Here is a 13,445-nt window from a genome sequence, read left to right as displayed (position 1 = left end):
GAGGCCCACGTAGCTGCCTGACAGATGTCCTGCAAGGGAACTCCCCGGCCCAGGGCAGTAGTAGCCCCCGTGGCCCGTGTGGAATGGGCACGAAGCCCCACAGGAGGCTCCTTTCGAGCCACAAAGTAACAAGCCTTGATGCACAAGACGACGCATCGAGAAATGGTTTGTTTGTGCACCGCCCGTCCCTTCTTAGCGCCCACATAACCACCAAAGAGTTGGTCATCCACAGAGAACTGGCGTGTGCGATCCAGATAGAATGAGAGCGCACGTTTTGGGTCCAGACGATGTAGCCTCTCCTCCTCTTTCGAGGGATGCGGAGGGGGAGAGAAGGTGGGCAAAGTAATGGACTGCCCGATGTAGAAGGCTGTGACTACCTTGGGCAGGAAAGAGGGTCGCGTTCGCAACACAACTTTGTCCATATGGACTGAAAGGAAAGGAGGCTTAGAGGAAAGGGACTGGAGCTCACTCACTCTCCTGGCAGAGGTGATGGCAACCAGGAAAGCAGTCTTCAGAGTAAGGAGGCGAAGAGGACAGTTATGAAGTGGTTCAAAGGGAGCACACATCAGAAAAGTAAGAACAAGGTTCAAGTCCCACTGAGGCATCATGAAAGGGACTGGAGGAAACATATGGGTGATGCCCTTTAAGAACCTATTTACAATGGGTGACTTGAACAAAGAGGGCTGATCAGGTAGCCTTAAGAAGGCGGAAATGGCCGAGAGGTAGCCCTTCAGAGTGCCCAGAGCAGAGCCCTGCTGGGCAAGAGAAAGAAGGAAGAGGAGAACCTCTGAAAGAGGGGCAGAAAGGGGATCCACAGCCTTTGCTGTGCACCATGCCACAAACTTGTTCCACCTGCAGGCTTATACCGATTTTGTGGAGGGACGCCTGGCTGCCAGAATGACATTACAGACTTCAGGAGGCAAGTCAAATGGCCTCAACTGCCGCCGCTCAATCTCCACGCATGTAAGTGGAGACTGGACAGGTTCGGGTGGAGGACCGTCCCCTGTTGCTGCGACAGAAGGTCCTCCTGAAGAGGCAGACGAATCAGGGGATCGACAGACAGGCTGAGTAGCTCGGGATACCAGAACCTCCGTGCCCAGTCCGGAGCCACAAGGATGACTTGGGCCTGGTCGCGCCTGATCTTCTTCAGCACTCTGGGCAGAAGTGGTATAGGCGGAAAGGCATACAATAGACCGCAACTTCACTCACGTCGAAAAGCGTCTCAGAGCGAGTGTCGCCTTGGAAATTTCAACGCACAGAACTGATGACATTGCGCATTCTCTTCTGTGGCGAATAGATCTAACCAAGGCTCTCCCCACGGCTGAAAGAGGCCTAGCGCCACGTCCGAGTTAAGACGCCATTCGTGATCCATCATGCACCGACGGCTGAGTTCGTCAACACCTAGCGTACAGGGAACCTGCCAGGTGTTGAACCACCAGTGTCACGCCCTGATGTTCCAGCCACTGCCAGAGGTGCTGAGCCTCCTGGCATAGGGTCCAAGATCCCACCCGGCCCTGTTTGTTGCAATACCACATGGCGGTGGTGTTGTCCGTGAACACCTGCACTACACTTCCCCTGACAGAGGGAAGGAATGCCTTCAGTGCAAGCCGGATCACCGCAGCTCCAGAAGGTTGATATGGAGCCGGGACTCCGCCGGAGAACAGAGGCCTCTGATCTCCACCTCTCCCACGTGGCCTCCCCATCCCAAGAGGAAAGCATCCGTCACCACTGTGTGCTCCGGTTGGGGAAGGGAGAGCGATCTGCCACTGATCCAATCGCGATTCGTGAGCCACCACTGCAACTGTCGTGCAGCGCCCTCGGCGATCCGGACGTGATCCGACAGGTTGCCCTGATGTTGTGCCCACTGGAACTTCAGGTCCCACTGCAGAGCCTGCATATGCCATCTGGCATGATCCACCAGCAGGATGCAGGAGGCCTTTAGACCCAGCAGTCGAAGCGTCATCCTGACCGAAACCAGGGACAGAGGCTGAAAGATCAGAATCATAGCCTGAATATCCCAGACTCACTGCTCCGGAGGATAAACCCGAAACTGCGCTGAGTCCAGAACCGCTCCGATGAAGAGGAGCTTCTGGGAGGCAATCAGGTGCGACTTCAGCACATTGATGGAGAACCCCAGCAAATGCAGTAGGTCGGCTATAGTATGGAGGTTTGGAGACGACTGGGGCGAGCCCGCCTTTAGCAACCAGTCGTCGAGATTGGGGAAGACTGGAACCCCTGATCTGATCAGGGGTTCTGCGATCAGATGAGCTGCGATCACCGCCATCACTTTCGTGAACACCCGACGGGCGCTGGTAAGGCCGAAGGGGAGCGCGATAAACGGAAAGTGCTCGTGGCCTACCGTGAACCATAGGTAACACCGGTTGGTCGGCAGGACGGGGATGTGGAAATATGCGTCCTGCAAGTCCAACCCTACCATTCAGTCTTCAGGGTCAAGGGCCGACAAGTCCTGAGCTAGCGTCAACATCTTGAACTTCTCCTTCCGGAGGAAGCGGTTGATGTTCCTGTGGTCCAAGATAGGACGCAGGCCCTTGTCCTTCTTGGGGACCAGAAAGTAGTAGGAATAACAACCACAACCTACTTTTAGCCCAGGAATGCGCTCTATGGCCCCCGTGGCCAAGAGGGCTGTGACATCCTGCTGAAGTGCAAGATGGTCCCCCGACATGCGCTGGTATTGGGGTGGTATGGCTGGAGGGGTAGTCTCGAAGGGGATGGAGTAGTCCCTTCAGACTATTTGCAGCACCCACATGTCCGAGGTGATGATGCAAATCCTGCTGCCCGCTGGCATCTGATGGGCCTGAAAGTTCGGACTAGAAAGGCTTGGAAGTGGATGCTGCGGGGTGGAGGTGGACTGACCCACCTGCTGGCCCCAGTACAGCCTCAGCGGTTCCCACGTCTGTGATGATGCTGTTGCGCAGACCTGCGGCTCTGAAAGGTGTTGGGGAAGCCCTTCCGTGGCCACGATAGAAGCGAAAAGCAGAAGGCGGAGGGCGAGTGGCCAACATGCTCAAGGACTTGCCCATAGCCTGTGAGTTCTTAAAGCGCTCCAACGCACTATCTGCCTTATTGCCGAAATGGCAAATGCCATCAAAGGGCATGTCCATCAGAGTGTTCTGGACATCCCCTGAGAAGCCAGTTGCCCTCAGCCAGACGGGGCACCGAAGTGCCACCATCGTGGAAATCGTCCTGCCCAGCGAGTCGGCGTATCAAGCCCACAACGAATGGTGAACTTAGCTGCGTCTCCCAGCTGCTATAGCTTGGGGGAGGACTGTCCGTGCCTCCTCCGGACAGTTGGGCAGCACCTGCGCAACCGTGTCCCACACAGAGTGGGAATAACGGCCCAAGAGGCATGCAGTGTTCACCAACCGCAGCCCTAAGCTGGCAGATGAAAACAGCTTCTTGCCAAGCCGCTCCAGCTTCCTGGATTGCCTATCCGGAGGTGCGGTAGAGAACGCGCTCTGGGAAGCAGAGGCTTGGACAACCAAGCTCTCAGGAGTGTGGTGTTGGGAGAGAAAGAGGGGGTCGCCGCTAGAGGTGTTACAAGGTCAAATGGTGTCGCCCGGGATCTGAGTCCAGATCCAGGGGGGGGTCCTGCGATGCTGGGGCCAAAGCAGACAGCGATGGAAGGGCAAGACCCCTAGTTGGGCCCGCGGGCCCGTAGGTGCAACGTCAGGGCCAGACGGCCGAAAGTCGGGCTATGGCAGCAAGAAAATCTTGCACCTGAGCAGGCGTCGCCGACGGACCGGGAAAGGGCAGGTAGGCCGGAGGCGACGTTGCAGGCTCTGCCGGAGCTGCGGGGGAGGCACCACCCGCACCCTCAGCAGTGACGGGCGGCGCGGAAGTCGAAGAGCGACAACGCTTCTCCGACTTCTTCTTGGAATGCTTCGAGTTACCTGACCCCGAGTGCGAAGACCGAGATCCAGAGGAACAATGGCGACGGCTCCACGACTGGTCCCTTGACCTCCCAAGTGACAGGGACCTTGAGCAGCGTGGAGCCGACTGCTGGACTTTAAGCAATTTTCGGGACTGCTCCCGCAAAGTCATCAGCACCATGGCCTGGCAGTTGGGGCGAGACTTGGAGTCATGGTCGCGCCCCAGGCAGTAGAGACACACAAAGTGTGGGTCCATCACCGACATCATGCGGTGACTGTGCCCACAGTTCTGAAAGCCGGGCATCCCTACGACACCTGGAATCGATCGTATAAAAAGAATTGAGACAAAGGGCCTTGAAAAAACTCAGTCAAAAAGTGTCTAGGGGTACTTGCTCTTCCTGGAACTGCGCTTGATGGCGCGGAAAAAGAAAGAACTGACGTCAGCGCGCGAGGGCGGCATCTACGTAGCTGCCGCGACGCCATTCCGGCGATCACGACGGACGCGGAGACGCACAACGCCACCTTCCGACACGCAGGGGTACTGCTGACGAAAACTTTCCAGATCCAGTCTGATGCGTGGGGTAATTCTATTCTATGAAATCACAATTGTTACAGGTTTGTAAATGCTTTGAAATCAGTTCAAATTACACAATAATTACTAATTTTTACTTTGAGAACTGAGGGTGGTATGCCTAGTTACCACAACTTAGGAATGTTAACCCCTTTGCCGTGCCGCGATTTCGCAGCACTTCCGCAAAATGGGTGGGGCCGCGTTGGCCGACGGCAGCACTAGCGAGGTAGTGCTGCCATCAGACAACGGCTGCACGCAAGGGGTTAAATACAAGGTAAGTACGACATTTTATACTTTTCAATAGAATCACTTTTCTCGTCCTACAACACAGTTCAACACAAACATTTTTTAGGCGCAAAATCTCTTTACATGGGTTCCTATGGGGAAAAATTGTTAGCGGTTTTACAGGTAAGTACATGATTTACAAGGGCGAGTTTTGGGGGTCAGGACCAAGGTTCCATAAGGTCTAGATGGGCACTCAAGTTGCACTACCAGTGGCACTGGGGCGGCCAGGTGCAAAGTGCAGTGTACTGCTATTAGCCAATGGGGCTAGGGGAGGCCTTTGTTAGGGACTGCTGATGAGCAGGCCACTCTGGTGTGGGAGCAAAGCACCTAGGGTTAAGGTCAGCACTGCAGGGGCCAACGACCAGCACAAGAGCTGCACAACCAGCAGCACTGGCCAGTAGGGCTGGGGCAAAGGCAGTTGGTGTCCTTTTCTTTCTTTCTTTCAAGAGTTTTATATAGCACGGTACTTGACCTGAAGGTATCAAGTATCAGAGCGCTTTACAAGAGCACCAATGCGTTACACAAGGACGCATTCATATTTTTTGTTAGGCATGGGGATATTAAGTGATTTGCGCAGAATCACAGGATGTTGAGCATCACTGCTGAGACTCGAACCTGGTTCCCTAGATTGGAGGTCGACTGCCCCGGCCGTTAGACCAACATCCTCTCCCCTTCTGCTTTCTGGGTCAGCATGCCTCTTCCGTCCTTCTTTCTTCCTCAAATCGGAGGAGGCAACGTTCAGGGTTACCCCAGAATACTAAATTTAGGGGTGTTAAAGGAGTGTGTAGGTCAAGAACAATGGGTCCCTTTCTTGGGGTCGGTACACCCCCTATTAGCCACCCTCCAGTGGGAAGGGGCACAAGACTATTCCTAATTGGATGAGTCCCCTCATCTTCAAGATGGAGGGGTCTGAGATGTAGGCTTCACCTCGCCTCCCCCACCTGAGGGGTGGGGTTGGCAAAGCTGGGAACACGTCTCTTCCTAGCTTGGTTTTCCGGCCGATTCTCCCATCCAAAGTGAGGGTCAGAACTGGTGGGTATCCAGTTGCTGGGGGCAGCAAAAGGCGGGGGCAGCAAACGGCAAGTACAGCGTCCAAAGGCTGCAGGCCTTTGAAGCTTTTCCTTTTGAGGACACAGCTTATCCTGGGGAGGAGGCATAACACCTCTTCCCAGGATGGGCTTTGTTTCTGTACCCAAAGAGCAGAGGCTCTCTGCCCAGGGGTCAAGAAACCAGTCTGGTGGTGGCAAATGGCAGGCAGCCATTCAGGAACCACACCAGGGCTAGTCGATTTTCAGGTGCCATCTCTAACAAGCCATCTGAGTGCATTTTACATTAAATCCCACACTGCCATCAGTGTGGGTTTATTGTGCTGAAAATTTTGCTATTCACTTCCTAGTTTTTAGTAAAGCCATTATGGAGCAGTGGAGTTCGTAATGACCAACTCCTAGACCATATACTCTTTATGGCCTTACTACACTTACAATGTCTAAAAATGGACTTTGACACAGTAGGGGTACAGGGCTCATGCCTCTGTACCCTCGCCTTTGGGCAAGTGCACCATGCTAGAGGGTGACTTATTAAGGCTTCAGGCAGTGGATTGCAGGCATGCCACACAGGGATGTGTGCTGTGTCGACTCTTCACTTTTCTTTGCACCCAAACACGTAGCCTGCAGTGGCAGCGCGCGTGTGTGTGTGTGTTAAGGTGCAGTGCATCTAAGGGTGGCATAATAGGTGCTGCTGCCCTTAGAAGCCTTCCTGGTCACAGTGCCCTTGGTACCCATGGTACCTTTAACAACGGGCTTACCTGTGGCCAGGGATGTGCCAATTGTGGATACAAAGGTACAGTCTTGGGAAAGAGAATCTGATTGGCAGGATATATATATATATATATATATATATATATATATATATATATATATATATATATATATATATATATATCAGGCTCCTCCTCTGAAGAAGGCCAAAGGTTATGGCCGAAATGCATAAGGACTACGGAGCTCCTGTTTAATAATAAAAACTTGATTTTACCGCGATGCGTGTGCGATTCACTTTCTCCTCTGGGAAAGGTTTTAGAATATATATATATATATATATATATATATATATATTCTAAAACCTCTCCCATATATATACATATATATATATATATATATACATATATATATATATATATATATATACACACACATACACTTTCTCCTCTGGGAGAGGTTTTAGAATATATATATATATATATATATATATATATATATATATATATATATATATATATATATATATATATATATATATATACACATACATACATACATATACACGCACACATTCAGAAATGCTCCCAAAGCATACAAAAGATACTCCACATAGAGTACCGAACGTACCATGAAGGTTATCAACCCTTGAGCGTGAGCTCTTTTGCCTAGTAAAGCTAAGTGCAAGACCTGCCTATCAGGTAATCAAAAAAACAGCCGAAAAACTGAAGGAGAAAGTCACAACTACTTTGCGAAGCAGTAAATAGTTACCCAGAAAGTCATATCATGAAATATACTCTCAAGAGTACAATTTTAGTGTAAAGATTTTTGCAGAATAAATGCACTACTATAATTGTAACAGACTAGAAGGGTTAGGCAAACGTGTGTAAATAACCACAAGGATAGCTAAACAACCATAAACTCCTGCAATAGAGAGAAATGCCAAACTGGGTGCAACTAAACTATTACATATTGCAACTCAAGACATTTATTAACACTTATGTCCACCCAAGTCAGAAATGTCTAGGTGTCGTTACCACACGGTGCAGCTTTAAATCGCCGTAATGCAGAATCAGTAGGTACACCAAATTAATGTACATCATCAAATGGCACATCTTTCCAGGGTATTCTGCACAGGCTCTGAAAACCCAGACTGACGCAGCCATGCATGCCTGCGCAGTGCAACTGACTGAGCCATAGCTCTACCCACAAAATCAGCAGTGTCCATACTATATCTTATGATGAATTTCGCGACCTCTCTGCCATCCAGTACCAACTGTAGCAGTTTACTTCTGGCTTCCTTCGGAAGAAAAAGCAGAAAACTCTCTACTGAGTCTCACAATGCATGGGAAAAGACCGCAATGCTGCACTAACAGAAGAGAAAATATTCCTCCCACAAATTTCCAGGCATCAGACCTCAGTGCTTGGTGGTACCAGAGGGGTGACATTTGTGTCCATAGAGGCTATTGCTACTTGCACAACTAGATCTTTTGTGGAGGGATGTTTAAAGAGACAATGAGAATCTCTAGGGGTGGGCCGATGCCTGGTTTACAGGCATTTCTGTTACTGACCTTGCCCAAGCCCCCTAACAATATGTTGTGTAAAACTCATTATAAGGGAGTAAGGGATCCACTTCTGTGTTACCCTGGTGAAGAACATTCACCAAGTGGCCTGTGGATAATTCCACTGACAGACACTGGCACTCTAAAATAACAGCTGCCCTCCTTAATACTGCAGCATAAGAGAAACCCACCTATGTTGCCATACCAGGTGGAGACCGTACTCAAGTCCACTAGCCTCACACAGTTTAGTCTACCACTTTTCCTACAAGGGAGGCTTGACAGTGTTGCCCAAAGGGTTTGACACCCTATATTTTCCCCTTTGCCTGCCAAACTGTGCATTTCCATAGGTAGAGCAGAAGTAGGCTGTATAGGGACAGATTGACAGTTGCTTAAAGTGGATGGACCATCGGCCAATTGGCGATGTGTTGACGACGGGAAGAATAATTGGTGGGGTGTTGTTTGGCGCTGCCGATGTCATTGGCGGACCAGACTCGGATGGTGAAGATCCCGAAGGGTTGTGAAACAATACTGTCTCAAATACAAAAACAGATTCAGAGGGCCGGAAAGGTACCGAGGGCGAACCTGCCAGCGAGGATCTAGTCAGGGCACCTCCCTCCTCCTTAGGGCAAGAGTGCGCGTCAGCGGGGATTTGGGGCCCAAAGACTTTACGCAGGGAAATGTAATAATCCTGCATTTTGGATAGAGCCCCTCCCCCCGGCTCTATTATATTTAGGGAGGCACGGGGTGGACTCCGGAGAATGCTACGCAACTGAAGGTTGGGAGACGGCATTAAAAACTAACTTACATTTTGACCATTGGGGATTCAGAGCATCCCTAGACATCGATGGGTGGGTAATTGTTGTCTGGACCACGTTAATAAAGAAAGCCATGGATCAACGACAATGGCGGGTCCAGCATGAGTGAACCATCACCAAGAACAGAACTTTGACATTGTGACCCTAAAAGCAGGTGGGGAACGCAGAGGGGCAAACTAAGGTACAGGAGCTACCCTGACGTACAAGCCTCTTATCTTTGGAGGAAACGGGCCATACAATATTACCCCGTAAGACTTGTCCTATTGGGATCATTTTAGCCTGTCCCACAGATTACCATAGTACTAAATATAGTCCATCGCTCACACAGCTGTATGATGATTATACACAATAATTGCTTTGAGCAATAGCATTAAAGTATTACACCTCATGACGCTGCCACTTGAGATATACTGTTCGATTTAGAAGAGATGCAGACTGCCAATGCTAAAATCATGGAAGGGGGGTGTATAACTTTATTATTACTCATTAAATGTACATCAACCTTAGTTTTGAAAATACCTTAGGTCCCAAGTATAACATTTACCCCACTGAAAGTCTAAAACAAATTTCAAGAAAGTATTAATTGCTCACATATTCCTCCTTAACTCCTTTTCCACACATTGCTATTGATAGTACATTATAGCGAAGTACTTACACTCTCGATCAGCTTCCTGCATGCGTGTATCTTCTTCCTGAAGATAAGTCTGAAGATTCTTTAACACTTGTATTTTTAAATTGAGTGAGGAGTTCTTATCTGAGAGAATGTTGTTGTACAGATTTTTTACATCCACTTCAAACATAAGGATTGGGTGCTGTATGAATGAAAACCCTAAAAAAATAAAAAGCTTATTTTTCCACAGCATTGGAGCTTGACTTGTTAAGTGTTCAAATGAAGTGCAAATACATGGTTTCATCAAGTAATGTTCAAACTACATACATTAAATTGTCCCAATGTGCATTTCTTAATGAACATATTAGTAAACGTTTGCTTCCTTAAAACTACTATACAGCCCAATAATACGCCAAGGTAAAGAATGCGTAGAGACCATCCACTGAGAAATGCAGAAGTAATAATGAAGGCACAGTCACTAGCAGCTTCATATCAATGTTTTCCTCAGAATCAAGTAAAATGTAAATTGGTTGGGCATGAACTCTAGGATAAATAGTCTTATCTTCAAAGTACAAAGGCATTTTCTATACTGCAAACCCAATAGACAAGCTTATTGTACAGGGTTTTTAGAGTAGGTAATGCAAAAGGAGGCTTGGCGGTTTAACAGAGGGAACTGGAAGACTACACTGATAATTACAAAAAAATGCTCCATACAAGTTATGAAACTAATAGCATGATTAAAAGTTTGCTGAATGGGTTACTCTGTCACAAATGTGATGGTTATCCTGTCCGCCTTGTTCAAAGTGACACAGGATATAATGCACTTGTTTCTTTGAATATTCACTATGTTTGTGAAAGAGTAACATGTCCACCAAACTTTAAATCAGGCCCAAGTCTTCATAAAAATCTTCAATGAAGATTGTGCTTATGAAATGGTTTCCACAATTTTCTTTTTTTTTTTTTACTTTACTATTTTTTTTTAATGGATATGTAGTCTCCCACAGATTTCTCATGTGAACCATGAACAGGCATCAACCTATATCCAGTGCCATGTGGCTGTGTGTCGATTTGGAAGTCTACATAGTAAATGAGGTAATGGTGGTATGCAAAGTGTATTTTTTGGCCTCTAAGGCCGTCAGAGGTTACTTGGCAGGATGCTGTGTGGATACCCATTGATTACCACTGGTGTCCCAAGGACACACTAATTTTCTCCCTTTGGATAAGCAAGTTACTACTTTCGGGCATCTGACTATGTGGAGAGGTCTAGCCATGAAAGCTTACTTAAGGTGAAGTTACAAGTTTGAGTATGCGAAGGAGGCACTACAGGTCCAGAGCAGGCTCAACCCAGAAGTACTGGTCAAGCCTTTGCCACCTCCCAACCTTGAGGTCAGACTGAGCAAATAACTTGCGTGGTCTTGAGAAGGGAATCCCCCTCTCACACGTAGATACACTTTAGGGCGTGTAGACACATAGTCTCCCCTACACCCCCACTAGGTAATTTGCACTCACTTATTTTAGGTCCTGAAGAAAGCCAGTCTAGTCATAAGGCACTGGCTGAAACATGTTGACCCATTGGATGTGAGAGGTCGTAACTCGCCCCTTACATACCCTTGCCTTATTTTTAACCGCTGACGGAGGCCCAGGTATTAAAGTCTAATTTTACCTTCGGGTACTGGGACCACCGTTCAGCCGTTTTAACATCACTTCCTTAACTATCTTCACCGCACACTCAGTAAAATACCAGCTCCGCTGTAGTCAGGCGTTGAAGCACACCCGGGGCACGCTAGGTGCCACTGGGTGGGCCCGATGATGAAGCATGCCACCAACTAGGTTGGTGGGTGAGGGCTTTTTGAACACACCTGCTGGGTGTTCACACTCCGTGACAAAACATATCAGAGTCTTCCCCCTCCCCTAAAGTAACTTGAGCTAGTCTCTTTTTGATTTAATCACAAGTTTGAGTACAACATAGATATTACCTTCAACATCTAGGCAGTGCTTTACTAACTGAAAATGAAGGGATTTTATTTAAGAGATAAGTACGCACAACTTGAAAATAAGAAACACACACACCAGAAGATGTTCTCTTTAGGGCAGAGCTACTATCACAAGTGTAGTATAGCGTCTAAGATCTAAGCTCTAGGTTTCTCATAACACATAACCATTGGTCAATGATACCCAATGTGGCTTAGTTCGAGTTAATGCAGTTTATCTATGGGAACAATGGTGTCCTTTGGCTTTAGAAGTTGATTAGGGGGAAAAGCAACAGGGAGTTTGAGGCCAACCATGGTCCTGGACCAACTTTGGTTACCACTCTGTGCTAGTTTAGGTGTCACTTCAATTACTGTTATGAACACTAATGAAAATCCAATTCATGGAAATGGTTTTGCTTGGCTTTTCTCAAGGAGTATGTGATGTGTATCCAATTAAGCATCTTCTGTTTCTTTAATTTTATCAGTTTTAATGGATTCTTGATACGTGTGCTGGATTTCAAAGGGTCCATGACTGTTCTCCCAAAAGAGACCATACAAAGCGTAGCTTGCATGTTCTCTAAAGCTTTTGGGTACATGTTGGTGCACAGCTCACAAAAAAAGTGTGTCATTGGCTTTACACAACAAAGCTATAGTTAAAGGGGACCTTGCACAGACATCTAGTGCAAGGCTTGAAGACAAATGATTTAGGTTGATGATTTCTTCTCAAACCATGCAGCTTTGTCAATAAAACATCAAGTAAAAAATGAACAGCTCAGGATATTAAAATGGTAGAAAACAGGAAAAACAGGAACACCATCAATGGTGATGGCTCAGTCACTTCATGTGAAGCTTTGCAGATCAGCGATCTCTATTGACCACAAAATCTTGCTGACAGAGGATATCTGGACCATGTGTGTTACCTGGGAAAAGTGGGAACATGGAATTTGCAGGAAAGTGATTCTTTAAGATTCATTATTAAAGTAAGGCCTCTACTACCAAAACACAGCACACAATAAATGATAAAAAAATGGTTACTTACCAGTAGGAGTAGTTTTGTAGCTTGAAGAGTTTTCTGGATTCACATGCTGTGCATCATTCCGCCATCTAGTTGTTGGGTCCGGAATTGTCTTTGTTGCTCTTATTTTTCTTCTTGTTTTGGTCGCTGTCTGCCACTATTTGGTGCCTGGTACGTCCCCTTTGTGACGTCAAATGGTATCCTGGAGGTCGACGTGCGCGGTGGCCATCTTCAGATTCTTTTTTCTGTTTTTATGCTGTGTAATCCTTGTGATGGTCCTTATTTTGAGTTACTAATGCAATTTGCTTCCCCACCTGTTTGTCTTCCTTCTAGAGGAAGGCTGGGTGGCTCGCATGTGAATACAGAAAACTCTTCAAGCTGAAAAACTACTCCTACTGGTAACTAACCATTTTGTTTTGCAACGTGAATCCTTTTCTGGATTCACATGCTGTGCATCAGATTATGTAGCGGTTTCTCCCGTGTTTGGGAGGCCGTGGTGAAAGGAAGCCTTAGCATACAGGTGTTGAAGCACCCTTTGCCCAATTTGAGCTTCCTTATTCATCTGTATATCAAACAATAATTCTTTGTGAAGGTGTGTGGTGATGCCCATGTTGCTGCTACGCTGATGGCATTGATGGGTACATTTGCCAAGAAAGCTAGCTTTGCTCCTTTCTTCCTAGTGGAGTCAGCTGTTGGTTGTATTGTTAGTTCTTTTTTGGCATTGGTATAGCTTGTATTGTTAGTTCTTTTTTGGCATTGGTATAGCTTAGTTGAACAAGTTACTTACCTTCGGTAATGATATATCTGTAAGAAACAATAGTTGATGATAAATTCCTTATCTTAAAATTAGACTGGATCCAGAAAATTTTCGTCAACAGTACCCCTGCGCGTCAGTAGGCGTCGTTGTGCAACTCCGCGTACATCGTTTGCGTCATAGTCGCCGAGATGACGTCGCTGGAGCTACTTAGACGTG

The 13,445-nt window shown here is 47.5% G+C and overlaps 1 protein-coding gene across 14 annotated transcripts in view; it reads right to left on the bottom strand.

The window, feature by feature from the left end:
- The window catches only part of NIPBL (NIPBL cohesin loading factor), a 1,942,504-nt gene that overhangs the window by 276,802 nt on the left and 1,652,257 nt on the right, over positions 1-13,445 (bottom strand). For all 14 annotated transcript variants that reach the window (XM_078674965.1, XM_078674957.1, XM_078674966.1 and 11 more), the window contains one exon: positions 9,533-9,706. In XM_078674965.1, the coding sequence (XP_078531091.1) occupies positions 9,533-9,706 (174 nt within the window). The remainder of the gene's footprint in view (positions 1-9,532; positions 9,707-13,445) is intronic.

Source organism: Lissotriton helveticus, chromosome 2_1 (genome assembly GCF_964261635.1).
Source record: "Lissotriton helveticus chromosome 2_1, aLisHel1.1, whole genome shotgun sequence".
Lineage (NCBI taxonomy): Eukaryota > Metazoa > Chordata > Amphibia > Caudata > Salamandridae > Lissotriton > Lissotriton helveticus.
This window is presented reverse-complemented; position numbering and strand designations above follow the sequence as displayed.